Source organism: Plasmodium fragile (assembly GCF_000956335.1).
Source record: "Plasmodium fragile strain nilgiri unplaced genomic scaffold supercont1.6, whole genome shotgun sequence".
Taxonomy (NCBI): domain Eukaryota; phylum Apicomplexa; class Aconoidasida; order Haemosporida; family Plasmodiidae; genus Plasmodium; species Plasmodium fragile.
This window is the reverse complement of record NW_012192586.1, coordinates 236,191-248,999: the sequence shown is the minus strand read 5'-3', so window position 1 is coordinate 248,999 and position 12,809 is coordinate 236,191. Positions and strand designations below refer to the sequence as shown.

The 12,809-nt window shown below is 39.5% G+C and overlaps 4 protein-coding genes across 4 annotated transcripts; 3 read left to right on the top strand and 1 right to left on the bottom strand.

Annotated features, from left to right (window-relative positions):
* Positions 1-210: 210 nt before the first annotated feature.
* Positions 211-1,107, bottom strand: AK88_00754 (uncharacterized protein; the record flags this gene model as incomplete). Its single annotated transcript, XM_012478398.1, has 1 exon — positions 211-1,107. One exon carries the CDS (start codon positions 1,105-1,107, stop codon positions 211-213), a length of 897 nt encoding a protein of 298 aa, XP_012333821.1.
* Positions 1,108-2,163: 1,056 nt separating this feature from the next.
* Positions 2,164-3,426, top strand: AK88_00753 (uncharacterized protein; the record flags this gene model as incomplete). Its single annotated transcript, XM_012478397.1, has 1 exon — positions 2,164-3,426. The coding sequence occupies one exon, from the start codon at positions 2,164-2,166 to the stop codon at positions 3,424-3,426; it is 1,263 nt and encodes a 420-aa protein (XP_012333820.1).
* A 2,494-nt stretch (positions 3,427-5,920) lies between these two features.
* Positions 5,921-7,588, top strand: AK88_00752 (uncharacterized protein; the record flags this gene model as incomplete). The annotated part of the gene is made up of 1 exon (XM_012478396.1): positions 5,921-7,588. The coding sequence occupies one exon, from the start codon at positions 5,921-5,923 to the stop codon at positions 7,586-7,588; it is 1,668 nt and encodes a 555-aa protein (XP_012333819.1).
* A 1,416-nt stretch (positions 7,589-9,004) lies between these two features.
* AK88_00751 (uncharacterized protein) lies at positions 9,005-11,866 on the top strand (the record flags this gene model as incomplete). The annotated part of the gene is made up of 1 exon (XM_012478395.1): positions 9,005-11,866. One exon carries the CDS (start codon positions 9,005-9,007, stop codon positions 11,864-11,866), a length of 2,862 nt encoding a protein of 953 aa, XP_012333818.1.
* Between the last annotated feature and the right edge of the window lie 943 nt (positions 11,867-12,809).

Genomic DNA, 12,809 nt, shown 5'->3' with positions numbered 1-12,809 from the left:
AAAAAAAAAAAAAAAAAAAAAAAGAGCTGTGTCGATCGCAAGTGGTAGTGCAATTAGTAATATTTACTAATATTTTACCACCTATAACAAAGGGTGAAAAGTGAATTGGCGGAGATTTGCCAACCAAATGACATAGGAGCGAGCGCCTTAAACACAAGGTGTGGCCATATGCTCGCCTCTGTGCGCATCGTCGTCTGAAGGTCGCATGCACTAGTTAACCACAATTTGTGGCTTGTCATTTTTTAAATTCGAAATGGTAATGTTATTATTTCCTTTCCGTTTTGCACGACCATTGGAAGAATTGTCTCCAGTACTATTTGGCTCATGCTTCAAAGAAGCTGCTATTCTAGCGTCGACGGTTGATTCCTTTGGAATGTCCACCTTCGAGCTAAGTCCCGTATACACTCTCTCGTCGATAGTTAAATTATTTGTATTATAACAGAACAAAGCTTTTAATATGTTAGTAATCCACCTATCTCTGTCTTCTTTGCTTCGTTCACAAAAGAGCAATGTTTCCGTATGGGAGCGTATTTTCCAGCATTCCCTCGTTTCTTCTATGGTCTCTATTGGAAGCTTTATAGTGTCAAATGAAATTTCTTTTACGACATTGGAATTTTGTGTGTCCTTAATGAGTATTCCTGATGAGGACATTTCAACTGCATACTTGGTTAAGTTAAAAATGTCAGTTGAGTTGAGTGACACATCCAAAATGCCTTTGTCGCTGACGGAGCATTCGCGACCACCGCCCATTAACAGATGGTTGTCCTTTTCGTCGTGTAAAATTTCTCCCATGTTGTTCAGCTCCTTGTCGATATTTTTAAATTCTAATTTGTTTTCATTGCTGCTACTGCTGGTGCCACTGTTGTGGGTATCCCTCTGTTGGCTTGTCGCCTCCAGATTTTCCGCATCGAATTCGTCATCTTCATAGTTGTCAAACTCGTTCAGGTCTTCCGAGTAATTTTGGTTTAACTTTTGGTACTTTGGTTTTTCCTGCATGAAGTTCTGTGATCGCAGGTACTGCAGGTAGTTATTTCTGGCAAATAAATTCCTGTGGCCTCGGCAGGTGCAAACGAGACAGATGGCGGACAAAAGGGAGAGGACTCTCATTTTGTAGTGTGCACGGTGACTCAGCTAGCCAAATTGGAAAAAAAAAAAAAAAAAAAAAAAAAAAAAAAGCCAAACTGTGTGCTACAAACCGAAAAAGGGACAACAACACAATTGAATGGCAAAATAATTTAACTGTAGGAGAAAACTGTTTTTCAGTTATTTACAATGTTCAGCAAGTCTTTAAGAAATTCCACAAATGTGAGCGAGCAGTTGGAGTGTGCATATAATGAGGACAAAGCACGTGTTACAGGGTAAGATCATCTTGAATGCTAATCCCCCGACATACCCCTACATATACATACCGTGGTTTTCCTGTGGGTGCCAGTAAAGGGATGAATTTTGTTCATTTAAAAATGGAAACGGGAAGAATAATGATAGAAAGTCATATGTACATACAGAGATGAAAAAAGAGAAAAAGAAAAAAAAAACACACAAATGTGTATGTGTATACATTTGTGTGTATAGAGCTGTATGTACCAACATGTGGGCTTCCATGCGGGGATTCAAAACGCATCCATGCTGGCTTTTCTTAAAAATGAACTCTTTCCATTTATCCTCAAGAATAGAATGAAAACATCTGTGTTGTTTAAACGTGCCAAATTTGTTAGACAAAAAATTTTTCTTGTTTTTGTGAATTATCAGGAAACAAAACATGCATATTGGAATGTACACGTATATATATATGTACACGCACATATGCCTGTGTGGGAGAGCATCCGTACATGTGTAGTTACCCTTGCCCGTTCTTGCAACTTCCAAATTGGGAGCCAACAATTTAGGCTGGTCAACCATTGCCATCGAAATAATTGGTTCTAAAATATAGCAAACACACAGTTGTGTCTTTCAAATTTTCTCTGAAGAGAAACCCACCTGTCAGTCACGGTCTTATTGTTTAGTCGGCATACATCTCCCTTCCTCCCAAACCTCTCTATCCCGCCTAGCGCATGCGAAGGCATTTGAAAGCATATTTTGTGGTACGTAGCATTGGACAAATTTGGGGTCGTCATCCCTGAATTCCCCCCAATTGAACATTTCTTCCCTTTTTTGGAAAACAAAATGATAAAAAGTGTGAAGTCCAAAGTAACGCTGTCTCTTGCGTTTTTTCTGTTAACCTGTTTGTCTCCGCATGGAAAAGCGAATTGTCAATCCCTTCTGCCCGTGTCTTACGCAACGCACCAGTTGTACTCGTTTGACAAGTTGACTCCCGTGGATGTAAAAAGCAACTTGAAGAAGACCTTAGGAAGTTTTATAACTAGCAAGTTAAAGGACTTACAAAAGAAGTTTTACGACTACAAGGGTTATGGAACGCATGGACACGGCAGTAGTGATGAACAGGGAGAAGCTCTAAGGACGGACTATGACGCCTCACTCGAAGAAGAAGTGAAAGCACTTCTAGGGCAGGCACAAAACAAAAGATACCTATCCAAACGAATAAAGGACTCGCATGATCGTGCTTTGAAAAATTTAAAAAGGAGTAGCAATGAAGAAGGAAACGACGAAGAAAAAACAAGAAAATTGCTGCAACATAACTTAGAACAAATAAATTATCTAAATAAAAAATCGCATTACCTGGAAAGTAAAGCAGAAGAGCTAAAAAAGCATTTGAAAAGTGGCAACAATAAAAATAACCATTATGAACATCAAGGCAAGAATTGTGATATTTACAAGACGGGAAAATTAAAATTTGTGGCTTCATCTAATGGATTAAAACATTCTATTGACAATGTTAAGGGGAGAATTAACAACTCTGGTTTTACCATTTTTTACAAAAATAAAAAAAAAATGACATATTTGTGGAATGCTTTGGAGCTACCTATCAAATTAATTGGTAATGTAGAGCAGTGTTTTGTTTTTGCATATAAAAATAATAACCAAATTTTATGTACAGACAATAAGATAAAAACAGCTTCTTGGGTTAATAGTCTGGCAGAGGCCTCCACTTGTTATCACTTTGGCATAAGAGGAATGCTTGTCAATACAAATAATGTTAAAAGTGTGCAGGAGAAGCTGGCTAAAAATAGGAAAAATGATGCGGGTGGTAAAATGTTAGTAGTCGATTTAAAGCCCGAGGAGGGAACAACTCGGGTGTTCGTGAATAACCAAGAGCAGAAGGTGCAGGACGGACATGATGGAGTGATTGATTTGAATAAAATTAAGAAGAACATGGAGGAGGAGAGGCAGACGAGGCAGAGCACGCGGGAGGAAGTTTCCTCTGGGAAAAACTCTGGCACGGATGGGGATGAGGAGGAAATGGGGGAGGCGCAAGTCGTTGAAGAAGATGACAGCGGTGCCCAAGCGAGTGACGAGGATGAAGAATAAGTCGAAACGAGTAGATCCAAGGAGGGAATTTTGTCAAAAGGGAAAATAATGATCATTTGGTGAAACGTTGGATAGAGAGTGCATGCCTAAAACATGGTGAACCGCTCAATCATAACATTAAAAAATCGTTGGTGCTTAAAAAAGCGTATCCCTGTGAATCGACCCACTTGTGTATGCCTTTCCGTGACAAAAGTGTTTGTAGGTCCATTTGTTGAAGGGGTGGCAAGTTCCCGGAAGTAAGCAAGGGAAATAAGTGCGATGAGTACTTCCCCAATGTTTTGTTAAATAAGTGTATTTGCGTCACCACGGGGAGTAGTTCATTTGTCTACTCGTTTGTGGATAAAATGTATGTGCAGCGTAAGGAAGGGGGGTGGTACGTTTGAATGTTCACACGTTTGTTTGCCTCTTTGTGTGTTTATTTTATTTGTGTTTTTTTTTTTTTTTTTGAGATACCGTAACATTTGAACGTATTTTTACGTGGGTTAGCACCTGATTGTATTTGTCTATTTTTGGCATTGGGCATAATTCTTCCCACGTCCGGAAGTATGCAAACAGGCACGCATGTTGATAACTCCATGTGAGCATTACATGTGCACATTTTTCTCCCACTCCCCTTCCGCCCTCTGGGTAGTGTGCTTACGCGGGGAAGGCATACACCAGACTAAGTGCTGCTAACGGCGGTTGCATGTGTTCATCCCTCCACACGTACATTATTACATATATATGCGAATAACATGTTTCAGACGAAAAATACCCGTTAAGCACTTCCACGTAAGGGTAAGAAATTAGTGGCATTCAGTAAAATACTTTTTTTGATCAATTTTGCTTCATGAACATGTTGATATGTCGCACAACACACCCCACATTTCACAATAGGGATGAAAAGTTAACCAGGTGGACAAAAGAAAGAGTGGCAAAATGAGGCCCCCCAAAAAAGTAATGTGAAGCCATGTGAGACAGGGTGTAGCCAAATAAGGCGTAATGTAAAAAATCATTTTTTTGTCCGGGCAGGTAAAATCAGACATTTTGTCACACCGATTCTACTCATTACTTCTGTTTTTTTTTTTTTTTTTTTTATATATATATAATATTTTTTTTAAAAATAATAAAATGTAGTATATCAGTCAGTATGAATTCGTCACAATTTTATAATTCTAATGCTTCAACAAAAATGGCAAGCCAATGCTCCCTTTTCAAACTTCTACTATTTGCCATTCTGGACTCTTGCCCAATGCTGCTCAATGAATATGAATTATGGAACTTTATATATATCGATTTTTTTTTTTTTTTTCAAATTCAAACGAGATAAGTTGTTTTGTGTTATTAATGGGAGACAAAACATTGAGAAATCATTGAAATGGAATTGTCTTATTTATTTATTTTTTTTTTTTTTGAAACAACAGTTGTGTGGGTTATTATTCTCTACTGCCGGGGATATATAATTGGGGATAATTAAAAGGGGATTATCAGAATTTTAAATGAAATACCTATTGGGGGGCTGAAAAAATTAATTAATTGTGAAAAAAAAAAAAATAATAATAAATTACCTGATTTGAAATTTGAAGAAAAATTGAGAATAAGTGGACGAGGTCTTGTTCGTAATTCACCAAACGAGTGCCCGTCGCAGATGCATATTTTTCCCTCCTTTGTAAAAATTTTTCGTCATTTTGGAGAAATACATGACGCGGCGAATTTTGTAAGAAAAGACGAGGGGAGACGGGGTAGTGCTTGGGTGTACCGTTGCATGTAGGTGAGCATTCGCGTGGTTGTGTATGTACACGTGCGCGTATATACACCTGTGGGTATGCGCGCACACGTGTATATACATGTTCATGACCATGCATTCACGACATTCTGACTTATAGGGGTCTGGGAAGCAGTCTAACGCATCTACCTTTAGGTAAATTCTTCGTGCACACAAATGTATTTCTAACAATTGGGTTGTCATTAGCATAGTTCCTTTCCGGGTTTTTTATATGTACCCTTATGTATTTTTTATTTTATTCTTTTTTGCAAGTATGCTTAATTAAATAGAGTTATTATGTGCGCTTTTTCTTTTTTTCTTCCCCCTTTCTATGTAAGCTTGATTAACTTGAGGAGTTGTAATATTCACATGACTGAGCCTGCTGCGTGCATTTCTGCGACAAGCTTGGTCCATCCTTTCTTCTTCGCCGCATGTGCCTGCGTCTAGAGCTGCATTGACGTAGCCTCTACATTTTTTGCGTGCACATGGATTATAATTTTGATTGAAATTTTGATAATTTTTATAACTTTGGAAAATTTGATTTTTTTTTTTTTTTTCTTTTTTTTTACTTCACAGTGTCAAATCTTGGTGCCGTCGTTTCGCAGATCATTTTTGGAGGAATGTTCCTCGGGGGATCATCGAGCGTGCTAGCTGCTGCGCAGAGCGGTGACGGCACAGTCTAATGTGGACCCGTGGCTGCGTGTAGTAGACATCTCGCCCCAAGACTCTCCCGCCCCTTCCGGCACGAACATGTGGAACATATTTTCTAACGAAGACCTCTCATTGAACATTGAAAAGAGGGAAGAAGAAAGTTCAGAGAAAAAAAACAGGAAAAAAAAAGGGTTTGAAACGGCGAACAACAAAAATGGACTGACCAAGTCAGGATCCCATGGTTCCTCCTTCTCCATTCATGACGGCAAAATAACGAACAGGGCATATGACATAAAAATAAAGGAATTGAGAAAAAGTTTCAGAAAAAAATACAGGATAGTGCGCACACAATTATTGAAAATAATCAAAATTGTGAAGCAGTTTCCTGAGGTGGATTCAGAGGCAGAGGAGGGGACGACGAAAAGTAGCAACGCGGAAAAGGGTCAGACAGAAAAAGACAATTCTGAAAGGAACAATGTTGGAGGACATAATGTTGACAAGGGAAAAGTAGGAAAGAAGAAGGAAGAAGACAGGGAAGGCACCACTAACGCGACTAACAACACCACCCCTCATGGCAGTGACGACCAAACTGTCATGATCCAAGTGGAGCTCATCAAAAAACTGAACAAGATAATCGAAAAAATTGATGTAGAACAATTGAAGGCCAAAAAAAGGATAAAGACAAAGCAAAATAATAAGGGAAAAAATGAAGAGGACGGATTAAAAAATAAACCAGCCAAACAAATTTTCACAGCGAAGCCTTTTGACACATCTCCAAAAAATGATTCGCGCAAAAATAACATAAACGTCGTTAAAAATTTCCCGAAAAAGAATGTCCCCTCCAAATCAACAAATAATTTCCAATATTATAATCCTCAAAATATGGATGAAAATACAGGGGGGATGATTTTATTACAGAATGAGCAAGACAGCTTGAAGAATGAGTACTTTCAAAATAGCGGCATGTCTTTTTACAGTAAAAAAAACGAGGGGAATGTGTATGACGACACTGATGAGATGGTAATGACGGACTTTTATATGTACTCTTCTACCCTGAATGCGGGTTCGATTCGGAAGAAGAAAAAGTCCCGCTGGCTGGGGGATCACATGAATCAAGTCACCACGAATGATAACGGTGGGTACGGAAGAAACAGCTACAACCATTTTGGAGGAAATAACAACTATGGCTACTCGGCCAAAAATCACGACTACGCTAGTAGACATTACGACTACGCGGGCGGGAGCCTCCACTGCAATTACGGAAGTCACAACTACGACGGTGAAAACTATGCGAGCGTTACGTACAGCAGTGGGAACTACGCTAGCGGAAGCTACAACTACGAAGCGAATAATAACGCACCCTTTGGAGGCAAGGGAAACCATTTGGGTGGACATAGCAACCAAGAAAAAGGCGCAGGAAACAAAATCTTCTTTCAAAACATGGCGTCCACATCTTATACGCAGAGTTTCAAGGGTGAGGTAGTACCCCTCCATTACGAGCCCCAGAATTTTCCCAACGTAGCGGACGGGTATCACACAAAAAACAAAAACAAGAGAGGTAATATGAACAATAAAAAAAAGGGCTACAAGTTTGCCAAGGATGAAAAGATTAGGGGCTTGCTGCGCACAGCAACGAATGAAGACGATTTGGTGAAGGCCATCGGTTTTGCTAAGAATGCGGGCCTTCACTTTGAGGCCAAATTGGGCAGCAAAAAACTTAACAAGCTCAAGTTAGAGGGTAAAGACGGTGCTTCCCTAGAGGTTTGATTTTGGAGAAACATTTGCGCGCGAGGTGGAAGTACACCTTGGTGCATGTGTAAAATTGTGTTCCTGCCCCTCCACAGCTAATTCACCGTTTTCGATTGTTCCATCCCCAAATTTCATCCAATCATGTGAGAGAACACTCGTATATGCTCTGATCAGAGGAAGAAATAGGACGGACTTGACAGGATGACTCTCCGATCGCTGTTTCAACGTCTAGCGTTCCGTCATTTCTACGCAGGTGCAAGTATGTGTACCACATATATACAAATAGAAGCATATGAAGATCGCATTTTGTTCAAAATGCAATTTGTAAAGTGCGACAATTTTTTTTTTTTTCTAATTTTTTCTTGTTTTGGTATTTCCCATTTTTCGTCACCGTCTCTTTTGCACATTTCTGTAAAGCAGCCTTGCATGTTATATACACGCGCCCTGATTATGTAGCATAATTGCACGTTTCGTGGATGTGCCTACCTGTATGTGCGCGGGGGCTGTTCCAGTCTTTTTAACTTTTCTCAATTTACCCCTTATTGATGATGTGAAACAAAAAAGGAACCTCTAAACGGCGTAACACAGGGTAAAATGGGGCCATGTAACATGGAGTAAATGTGCGTTAAGCGGGAAAGGCCAAGTTACCCTTACATATAAGCATCCGCGCGCATGTGTATCTTCTACATCTACATACATTACATATATGTATATATAGATGTTTATGTATAGATGCGGAACTTTGGGTAATCCTGGGGGGGATGTTTGAATCGCACCTGTTGGCAAAGAACGCCATCGTCAAAATGGGCTCTCTCCAAATTGATTCACACTCTCCTTTGCGGCGCCCTGAAACAGCGGCCATTTCACCAGAGGTCTCGCTGCATTTCATTCTTCCATCAGAGGGTTGACGCTGTTTACGTGTACAAGCATGGAACCGTTTACAAGGCAAAAAAAAAAAAAATAAAAATAAATAAATAAAATGACAAAATTAACAAATAAACGAATTACCAAATGAAGTGATCAGAATAACAACACCTGCTGTACATTCCAAATGCAGTGCTAAGAAATGGGAGCGGAACATTTACAGATGACAGGTCCACAAATGTAGAAAAAAAAAAAAAAATCCCAATTCAAAAACAAGTTTTGCGACATGTACCAACCGGATTTCAGACTCAGTTTGTTCTTCTGAGGATTTTAAAAGCAAGAATTCCCTAGCTGTCGCTAAAACGAATGCTTCTCTTTTACTCAGCTGCCGCTGCCTCCATAAATAGGAAGCACGAAAGGGAGACGCAGAATTGTGTGGCGTGCATACATATATGTGATCCCCGGCTACGGCCTTGTAATGATCATTTTTTTTTTGTTGTTGTTTCCCCCTTTTAACACGTAGAAATAGGAAAGATAATAAAAGGGGAATTAGATATACCCACTCGAATAATGCAAAGGAGAAAAAGACTTCACACAGTTTTACAAACTTATTATGTTTCTAACTGGATTTGCCAAAAACCGAAGGTTTTTTTCCCTCCTGCCTTCAGTTATAACGGGAAGTTTCTCATCAGCAAGAAAAGGTACTCCTTTTTTTCAAAGCTGGTAGAATGTTCCTCCGTGTATGGCAGTGACAAGGGTGTTGATGTCACCAGGGGGGATACCCAGAGGGGCGAAGCAGAAAAAGTTATAACCCCAAATGTGGAGGGGCCTGTAGATGGCGCTAATGCACACAGGCACGACCCTCCTCGGAAGCTGTGTGAAAATACCCAATGTCGTCACACTTATGAGGTGAATGTGAGTCAAGGAGTGGCTAATGCTCTTGCTGGGGGGATATGTAACCCTCTAGGGGCGGAGATACACATAGACCTAAATGTACACTCAGGAGTTATTGATAAGGTGGGAGAATTGGCTGCGAACACAGCTCCCTTGGAACCAATCGAGAAGAGCGCTAACGATAGTGTAATTGGAGAAAAAAAAATCAAAAGAAAGAAAAAAAATGCACCAAGGGCAAAGGGCCAAAAGGTAAAACCGAAAGGTGATGACACCCTCAAGGGAGAACCCCCGAATTGCATCCCCCCAGTGGAGGAAGAAAAACCAAAAAAAAAAAATCAAAATGGGAAGAAAAGTGTAGAGAAAAATGGGAAGAAAAGTGTAGAGAAAAATGGGAAGAAAAGTGTAGAGAAAAATGTGAAGGAAAATGCAGAGCAACATGGGAAGAAAAATGTAAAGCGAAGAAAAAAAAAAAAAGAAAACTGTCAAAATGACGAAACAGAGGTCAACACCCAAATCGAAAAGGAACGAAGAATCCAGAAGGACACTGAAAACGCCTCCGAGCAAACAACCCAAGAAAACGAAGGCGAAAAATGCGTGAGCAAAAAGTTTAATAAAGAAGATTATTATAGACAATTTGAATTAATATGTAAAAGCAATAATATCATCATGGAGAAAATAAATCAAGTGAAGGACATATCCACCTTTGTACAAAAATACATATCATTATTACATTTTGGAAACATCTACGCATACAATAATTTACTTTACGAAATTTACGACAAATTTTTAGATGCAGACATTAAGAAGGTGAAAAAACTAATAAAGAATTATAATAAGTTGGTAAAGAAGAATATTCAAAGAAAAATAAAATACTTTGAAGCATTTCACAATTTGTGTCCACAGGAGTACAGCCATGTGCTCACTTGTTTGTTTATTCAATCGATTGATATATTAAAGGATGAAGATATTAGCCATACGTTTAATTACGACCAGGTCATATATACCAGTAGGGATACTGAAGGGGGGGAAACAGAGCTTCATGAGCAGCAAGAGGAGCAGGAGGACAAAGCAGAACAGGCCTTTTCAAATTTGAATAGAAATGTTGACAGGGGAGAGGCGGGGGATGGTACGGAAATTTGCGTAGAGAATGGCCACAATAATGGCGAAGCGGTGGGTAACGAGGGTGGCGACGGTGGCCAAAGGGAAACGGGGGGGAGGGAGCCCCCACGCGCGCTTTACCAGCAGAGACAGTTCAACCTAAGTAACAAAATTGTGTACGAAATGGATGTGCACTTTGACGAAGGAGAAGCGGACCGCCCCTGCGACGTGGACCAAACGAGCACCGCTCACACCATTAACGAAAACAATTTCATCATTGTGTATAACCTTCCCATCATCAACTACAACTTGCTAAGAGCGGAGTTGAAGGAAGCCTTCTCCTTCTGCGGCGAAATAAAGAGCATGGAATTTTTCAGTGACCGTCTTAAAACGGTGGACATAAACGCACTAAATGATCAAGCAGATTTAGAGAGTTCGCAAAATGTACGATCTGCTAAGAATAAAAAGACTGGAAGCAAGAGTAGTGGAAACACAAAAGGGGGGGGAAAGAGCAACCAAGCTAGATGCAGTAGTGGGAACAAAATTCAAAATTCATTTAATTTGAATAACTACACACAGCTGTACGCCATTATCGAATTTTTTGAGGAAGAATCCGCAACCCTAGCCACTAGCGAGTTTTTGAGAATTTTTGGCATTTTTTGTTTCAACAAATTAGTGTATGTAGATAAATGTGTAAATAAAAACATCATGATCATAACGCACCTTCCCTTTCACTTGAACGTGTACAATATATTTTACATGCTATCAAATGCGTCTTTAGTCAAATTAGATGTTTTAAATGGAGAGGTGGAAGGGAAAGCTCCTCCCAAATTAAGCATCTCCAAGGGTGGCAACTGCGGTGAAGAGGATCAGGTACTCGGTCAAAGTAACCACACAGGAGTATCTTCAGATGGTAACAAAGCAATTTCTGCGAACAACAGAAAAAAGAGAAGGTGCGAAATTTGCCTCCGAAAAAGCAACATCCGTATTGAAAGCTGCGATTCAATTTTTGATGAAGCACATGGAATGAACAGCCAAGATGTGTACGATTATATATGCGACATTTCTAAAAAGAACTTTTTACAGTTTAAGAAAAAAAAAAACATAAAATTGGAAGCATGGACAAATGATGATGATAGTGGCACGGAGGGAAAGAACAACAACTTTGAGTCATTTGCCGATTTTTATCAAAATCAAAATAAAAAAATGAAGACAAGAAAAGTGAATGTGCATAATAATGGAAGAATTTTAATTCTCCACTTTGACAGCTTTAAATACCTGTATGATTGCTTGAAAAAATTTAAGCATATTTTTGGAAAAAAAAACCATATGATTTTTTCGGTCAATTTGAGGAGGTGTATTCATCGGAATGGCGCACTCAGGGATTGTGTGCAGGTTAAGGATGGCAGGGTTGGGAGGGGCCTTAAGATGGAGGCCTAGTCGTCAGCAGGATGATGTGGAAAATTATTTTGAAAAAAAAATTAATTTTCTTTTCTTTTTAAACCCCACAACATACGCACACAAATGGATGCTACACGACGCGTTTGTGCAAGTAGTCAAAATGAATTGCGTTTTACCTCTTACGCTGGATGAGGGAGTGATTATCTGCTTGCACATTTTTTGTGTTGCTTTTTGGCCATTCACCCAACGAACGAATGACAAGCGAACGAGCGAATCACTGCCTTTTTATGGTTCTCCCGACGCGATCCTTTTTTCTTCATTTTATCTTTTTTGTCTTTTTTTTTCTTTGTTGTTTTTGTAAAGAGAACCATGTTCGCGATGTACACACTTGTGTGGATAAACGTACACACGAATAAATGGCATACCTTTGTTTTTATTTTGCAAACTTTTGACACTTCCCCCCAACTCCTTCTCTTCTCATTTGTAACATACCGAAATTAGTATCTTGCGTGTGGCACTGCTAATGTTGCCAAGTGGAACTTTTGGAAATGTCTCCAAATGGGTTAGTAAAAAGGAGTAGGCACCGTGGCCTGATCGAACGTTTTACACAGACCGAATGGGGCAGCATAACATATTTTCTGAACCCCCAATTGGTCGCTTTATTTTTTACCACACCGATGTGGATCTTTTTGTAGGGGGCGGTTTTTGACTACCTATTGGGCGTAATTATGATAAATTGTCCACCTCCCCTCGTAACACATTAATTTCCCTAAAATATATGTTAAAAAACAACGCTGTGTTTATAACGTATGCAAAATCGTTAATCCAGTTGATGAACAAAAAACAAAAAGTGAGCATCCCATGATGAGCTAGCACGAAGGGGCTTAAGCCCAATTGGATCAGCTCCTGGAAGTGTACAGTGTCACATGTTGACAGTCACAAAATGGGTATTCGAAAACGTCACGAATTTGTGAGATGTATG